This window comes from Berghia stephanieae, chromosome 6, assembly GCF_034508935.2.
Source record: "Berghia stephanieae isolate SIO BIC M18660-M18661 chromosome 6, UCSD_Bste_1.3, whole genome shotgun sequence".
NCBI lineage: Eukaryota > Metazoa > Mollusca > Gastropoda > Nudibranchia > Aeolidiidae > Berghia > Berghia stephanieae.
In genome coordinates, this window is record NC_088365.1 from 24,449,573 (window position 1) to 24,457,119 (window position 7,547).

Here is a 7,547-nt window from a genome sequence, read left to right on the forward strand (position 1 = left end):
TAATATGCACATTTGTTGTTAATGATTATGTTTACAATGCTCATCTTAGGTGAAGAGGGCCAAGATGCTGGAGGTTTGCTGCGAGAGTGGTACATCATCATCTCCCATGAGATCTTCAATCAGAACTATGCCCTGTTCCGTACATCTCCTGGAGATCGGGTGACCTACACCATCAGTCCTTCCTCCCACTGCAACTCCAACCATCTGAGCTACTTCAAGTTTGTGGGTCGCATCATAGCCAAGGCGGTGTACGACAACAAGTTGTTGGATTGCTACTTCACGCGTTCCTTCTACAAACACATGCTGGGGTTGGCGGTCAAGTACACGGATATGGAGAGTGAGGATTACGCTTTCTACCAGGGATTGCACTTCCTGTTGGAGAACAGCGTGGCTGATCTGGGTTATGATCTGTTCTTTAGCACTGAGGTATGGGCATGTGGTGTGGGAGGTCAAAGGTCAATTCTTGCCATCTTTTCTGCTCCCTTTTTTCCCCTTTCATGTTGCCTTCTGTCCTTGAAAATATCAAAGTGACAAAGTTTGGAGCATGCACAGTGTGAGATAAAGATCTGTAAAAGTGTGTATGAAACTGTGTTTGAATGATTCCTCTTTCCTGGACATTTAATTATGTATAACAAGGTTGCCAATTTTCCGTTTATTTACGGAATTCAGTATATTATATACCTATTATAAACCCTCAGTATATTTTCCAACCACCTGTTTGATGGAAAAAAGGAAGTACATAATATCTTTTTGCAGGAGTTAAGCACTCAGAAAGGGAAGTTCAGTAAATATTTGCCTCCTGAATTGGCAATCCTCTGTATTATATCTATAATCCTTTTTACTGATCACTAGCAATATGACCTGTTTTAGAAACACTGTCAAGGTGCATAAAACAAAATTGTGGAATAATCACTTTTATTGATAATACATTAGGTAGATTTCTATTTGTAAATCATTCTCACAATCACCACTACTTACTCTTTAAAACTTCAGTGCTATGATCATTCTTAATCACGGACTTTGTTGTCGATTCCACAGGTACAAGAATTTGGTGTAACAGAGACGAGGGAATTGATGCCAGACGGGGCCAACATCCTGGTCACCGATGACAACAAACGGGAATACGTCAAACGAGTGTGCCAGATGAAGATGACGGGTGCCATCAGACAACAGCTCAACGCCTTCCTAGAGGGCTTCTACGACATCATTCCTAAGAAATTAGTGTCCATTTTCACAGAACAAGAATTGGAGCTGCTCATCTCTGGCCTGCCAACAATTGACATCGACGACTTGAAAGGGAACACGGAATACATCAAGTACCAGGCCACCTCTTTGCAGGTATGAATAGTGGGAACATTGAATGCGTATGTTCTCCTAGGACAAGGTCGCCCTTTACCGTGACATAACAAAAATATAATGGAATGGAATTTACAAAAACAGATGATGGTGATGTTTTGGGTTTCCCCTTTGTCAACAAAACACAGTGAATGAAACACTGAAGATATAAATGAGAGATGAGAGGATGGCGTTCTTAAGTTAAGGCAAATAAGCAAAACAATTGTTTTCTCCTTTTTGTTTTATGGAAAGCCTAATTTTACAATAGCATAATTGCTAAAATAGTACAAGGCAAGTCTCTTATTCTTTATAAAAAATATGTAGCAGTTCAAGATATATTTTTTCTCTGGCACGCATCCTGTTTTGCTATAAATAGATTTTGGCTTGAAATATGATATCCTGGCCACAATGATAATTCTTAACATCAAAAATTAGAAGAAAAAAAACACATTTTGATAAGAAATAATATAATATATAGGTCAAGGTCATTGGAGGGGGATGATAATAATAAGATTCTTGTACTCCTGTGTTTGAATTTTCAAACTTATTCCCAATGCTGGATCCCAAGGTCGGAAACAGCAACGGCAGGAGTTCTAGAATAGTTTATTGTATGATGATTTAAAAAAAATTTTTTTACTTTTACAGATTCAATGGTTCTGGCGTGCTTTGAGATCATTTGACCAAGCAGAACGTGCCAACTTCCTGCAGTTTGTCACTGGCACGTCCAAGGTGCCACTGGGTGGCTTTGCCAACTTGGAAGGAATGAATGGCACTCAAAAGTTCCAGATTCACCGAGATGATCGATCCACGGATCGCCTGCCATCGGCTCACACCTGGTCAGTTGTTTGAATGTAAATGTAAAAGCAACCATTGTATGTTTTCAAGTTGTTTATAAGTGTTTGAAGACGGTGATAACTTTTTGAAAGTGCTACTGATTATAAAATAGTAAATGAATAAAAGTCCCTTTATTCATCCCATTGGTATTCAGGCGTTGGCCGCAGTGCAGCGCAGCAAAATTGAGGTAGGGCGAGGTGACTTGTTCAAGGACATACAGCGTAGTGGCGGGTGATCGAACTTGATACCATTTGGTTACGAAGCAAAGACCATACTGTTGAGCCACGCTGCCCCCATATTATTTATAAGCTATTCTCTTAGATTTAGAGAGAGAGTGTGTGTGTGTGTGTGTGTTAAATAAACTAGATGAATTCAATCAGTGACCACAACTTGTGTGAAATAAAACATTTTGTGGGAGGAGGAAGAGACAATGACTGTGATGACGACGACAACACAACCATTTGTTTGATTTATTGCTGGTACATCCCTTGATCTCTAATTTTTGTGATTTCTTTCAGCTTTAACCAGTTGGATCTTCCTGCCTATGAGACCTATGACAAACTACGTAAGATGCTCCTGCTGGCTGTCAATGAATGCTCTGAAGGCTTTGGTTTGGCTTAAAGGAAAGCAACAACAAAAAAACTCCACAAAAAACTACCTAGGCAACAGCAATGTTTGTGGACCAGATGACTATTCTCATGGCAAGACACAGACAACAAGCAAGACAAAATATAGTAATGAATGAAAAGGAATATAACAAAATACGAAACCCAGAATGTTTCAGGCTCAAAACCCTTCTTCAGCCAATAACATAAATACATTAAAACATCACATAAAATCCAAAGAGACTGTAATAAAGTATTTGGCCAGTTCTGTCGGCCAGCAAGGTCTTCAGACCAACAAAGTCATGCTAAATACTTTTATCACTCAATCGTGACTGGCTGAAATTGAAACTGAATAAACTCGGGGGGAAAGTTCTGCGACTGCTTGTTGTAACCAGTTTTTGGATTTGAATAAGGTTGTTGTGATGTGATGAAGATTGTTATCCCAAGCAGTGTGAAAGACTGATAAACATTGCATAGGATACTGGCTGGTTTCCTCTGACCTCCTGTTGAAGATGGAGAGGTCATACTTGCTTGGTCTTCTATCCCTCTAATGTTTTCCCTTTCCATGTTGCTCTCTGTCTTTGTTCTGTATTGTTTTTTTTGGTTGTTTTTTTTTTTCTCTGTGTCCTGGTGGGGATCCTTAGCTGAAAGGGAGGCAATTAAACGTAAAGTTTCTGTTTTTGAGTGTGTTTTGCTTTTTCTTTGGTGCTTTTAACTTCAGATCTGTGACTTTTTGCCTATCTACTTCCTTTTTACTGGCTCTGAATTGATCTAGATGTGTTGTATGCGCCGTGAAACCTCTAAAAACAAAACATTGCATTGGGTAGTTGATAGATTGTTGGTTAAACTTGAATCCAGTGATGATTTCATGACATGTGATTCTTTTTTTTTTTGTTTCATTTTTTTTTTTTTAAATCTCTTTCTCCCCCCCCCCCCCCCCCCCCCCCCCCCCCCCCCCGCTCACCTGTCAGGAAATTTATTTAAATGGTCTTCATTTTGCAGTTTTTTTTTAGTAATCAAAAATCAAGAAAAGGCCTTTTCTTAAAAGGATGAGAGATGTTTACAATTGAAATTAGAAGCCCCCCCCCCCCCCCCCTCTCTATCTGTAATGATTGGCTTTATCAAGTCTCATCTAACATACCTTCTCTGGGCTTTTAATATTTTGATGCATATTTAATGCGGAAAAATATAAATATAATATTTTTCTTTCATTTTTTTTTTTTGATGGCTTTACTTTGTATGCATTTATTCCCTTCTCAAAATTATAAAAGAAAAGTTTTGTGAATAGTTGATAACGTGTAAGTTGTACTTGTATTGACACAAATCGTCTATTAATTCAATATTCATTATGAATTTGTTGTTCATCCTTTAACTTATATACTGACACACTATTGCTGTTTATGCATACTGTGTAATGATAATGATACTAAAAATGATAACGATGATGATAATATTTGATTGAATTTATTTGATTTTGTATCATAGAGAATTTGTTCAGTGCTAATGGTTTGATTATACAATTAGGGTGAATTTGCCATTTCATATATTATATAAGTATATATAATTCATTACGGATAACATTATGACCATTTGTATCATGTAGCTTTTTCTTTTTCCTAGTATCACAACACAACTGAATGAAATAGGTTGTGGCAACATTGAATAATTTATTATTATTATTTTGTCTTTGGTCGATTAGTTTTATTGGTTTGTTTCTTCGCTATTTGATTTGATCATGAATTTGAAAGAAGAAGAAGGGAGATTACTCTAGTTGAATCTGATTTTGTGTTGTATGTACTTTCTCATGTTTTGGAATTTACTTTAAAATATAAAAAGAAAAGAAGTGAATGAATATGAATATTTAATGACGTATTGAATTGATGTTATGTTTTCTTTTATCTTTTGATTTATTTATTTTGTTATAATGTTTGACGTTTGCATTTTTCCCTATTATGTCCATTGTCATAATTGGAAAAAGAAGAAGAAAAAAAAATTAACAAAACACGACTTGTCGAGATTGAGCAATCTATTAAACGTTTTTGAATCATGAATGATTTGGATGTTTTATTTTGGGTTATTTTTATGTAATTCTAAAATTTCTCCACTATCCCATTTTCTTCCCTTTTACTGGCGCTGAAATGACCTAAATGTGTCGCAAGTGCTGTAAACGTCATCAGCCCATTATTGTAATGGAAATACAGTCTAACCATCTGCCATGGCATCAGCTCATTATTGTAATGGAAATACAGTCTAACCATCTGCCATGGCAGCAGCCCATTATTGTAATGGAAATACAGTCTAACCATCTGCCATGGCATCAGCTCATTATTGTAATGGAAATACAGTCTAACCATCTGCCATGGCATCAGCTCATTATTGTAATGGAAATACAGTCTAACCATCTGCCATGGCAGCAGCCCATTATTGTAATGGAAATACAGTCTAACCATCTGCCATGGCAGCAGCTCATTATTGTAATGGAAATACAGTCTAACCATCTGCCATGGCAGCAGCTCATTATTGTAATGGAAATACAGTCTAACCATCTGCCATGGCAGCAGCCCATTATTGTAATGGAAATACAGTCTAACCATCTGCCATGGCATCAGCTCATTATTGTAATGGAAATACAGTCTAACCATCTGCCATGGCAGCAGCTCATTATTGTAATGGAAATACAGTCTAACCATCTGGCATGGCAGCAGCTCATTATTGTAATGGAAATACAGTCTAACCATCTGCCACTGCCATGGCGCAGCCCATTGTTGTAATGGAACTGGGTGGGGTTCCTGGCCTCCCATAGTTGGCAGGGTGGCACTTACCATGTCTTCTATCCCCTTATATCTGTTTTGCAATTTGCATTCTGTCTTTGTCTTGGAATGAGATTACCTGGTTTTGCCCTGGCCGTAGTTCTTGGCTGGGAGTGGGAGGGAAACAGTCAAATGCATAGTTATTGTTTTGGGAGATTATATTTTTTTCCTTGTAAATCATCTCTCTGTTATGTATTATTATGTTTGTTATTTTGAATGTATAATGTAAGCATTTGAGTGTACACTGATAGTGTGCTCTTGGAATCTACATCCGTTCCCTATTTGAACCACTCCCCTTTGTCTTTTTTCCTCAAGTCCTATTTTATTGTACACCTAGAATATTTTACTATCCAATTTTTTCCTTTCTACTGGCGCTGATATGACCTAAATGTGTTACAAGCGCCATAAAACCCTTAACGACACTACTTGTAATGGAAATACAGTCTAACCATCTGCCATGGCATCAGCTCATTGTTGTAATGGAAATAGTCTAACCATCTGCCATGGCAGCAGCCCATTATTGTAATGGAAATACAGTCTAACCATCTGCCATGGCAGCAGCCCATTATTGTAATGGAAATACAGTCTAACCATCTGCCATGGCAGCAGCCCATTATTGTAATGGAAATACAGTCTAACCATCTGCCATGGCAGCAGCCCATTGTAATGGAAATACAGTCTAACCATCTGCCATGGCAGCAGCCCATTATTGTAATGGAAATACAGTCTAACCATCTGCCATGGCAGCAGCCCATTGTTGTAATGGAAATACAGTCTAACCATCTGGCATGGTAGCAGCCCATTGTAATGGAAATACAGTCTAACCATCTGCCATGGCAGCAGCCCATTGTTGTAATGGAAATACAGTCTAACCATCTGCCATGGCATCAGCTCATTGTTGTAATGGAAATACAGTCTAACCATCTGCCTGGGTGGGGTTCCCTACCTCCACAGTGGGCAGGGAGGTACTTACCTTGTCTTCTATCCCCTTATATCTGTTTTCCAACATGCTTTCTGTCTTTGTCTTGGTATGAGATTGCTTGATTTTGTCCCGACCCTGGCCGGAGTCAATGGCTGGGAGGGAAACAGTCAAATGCATAGTTATTATTTTGGGAGATGATATTTTTTTTTCTTGTAAATTATCTCTCTGTTATGAATTATTATATGTTATTTTCAATGTATAATGAAATGTAAGCATTTGAGTGTATTCCTCTTTGTTGGATCTTGTGCTTGTGTCTGGGTGAGACTTATACCTATAGGTGATATCAGACTAAGTACATTGATGATATGCTCTTGGAATCTACATCTGATCCCGATTTGTTCCCAATTCCCCTTTATCTTACTCTCTCTTGGGTGCTTTAATTGTAATTCTAGAACTTTCGACTATCCCATTTTCTTCCTTTTTACTGGCGCTGATATAACCTAAATGTGTTGCAAGCGCCGTAAAACCCTTAAAAACAAAACAAACTAACCATCTGCCATGGGTGCCAGCCTTTGTGGTTGATAATTGTTTATTTTTTCTCTTTATTTTATTACTGCATAACTGGTGCTGATATGACCTAAATGTGTTGCAAGCGCTGTAAAACCCTTAAAAACAAAAACATTACTGCATAAGAGCAGCCATTCCGTTAAGAGGCCCGATAACTCTTAATTGACAAAATCAAATGCTTTCTTACTGGTGCTTAACTTGCTCAACCCTAACACAGACTATATCCGTAGTATACCCGCTGGGTGGGGATCCTGACCTCCCATAGCGGGCAGGGAGGTACATACTGTGTCTTCTATCGCCTTATATCTGTTATCCAACATGCTTTCTGTCTTTGTCTTGGAATGAGATTACTTGGTTTTTTCTTGGCCCTCGTCGGAGTCCTGGCGGGAAGGGAAACAGTCAAATGCATAGTTATTGTTTTGGGAGATGATATTTTTTTCCTTGTAAATCATCTCTCTTATGTATTATTATATT

The 7,547-nt window shown here is 38.1% G+C and overlaps 1 protein-coding gene across 4 annotated transcripts in view; it reads left to right on the plus strand.

Moving 5' to 3' along the window:
- Positions 1-4,825, plus strand: part of LOC144974723 (E3 ubiquitin-protein ligase HUWE1-like) — a 99,281-nt gene extending 94,456 nt beyond the window's left edge. For all 4 annotated transcript variants that reach the window (XM_078917905.1, XM_078917909.1, XM_078917907.1 and 1 more), the window contains 4 exons: positions 50-426; positions 1,039-1,338; positions 1,981-2,171; positions 2,688-4,825. In XM_078917905.1, the coding sequence (XP_078774031.1) occupies positions 50-426; positions 1,039-1,338; positions 1,981-2,171; positions 2,688-2,790 (971 nt within the window). In that variant the 3' untranslated portion in view covers positions 2,791-4,825. The remainder of the gene's footprint in view (positions 1-49; positions 427-1,038; positions 1,339-1,980; positions 2,172-2,687) is intronic.
- Positions 4,826-7,547: the final 2,722 nt, after the last annotated feature.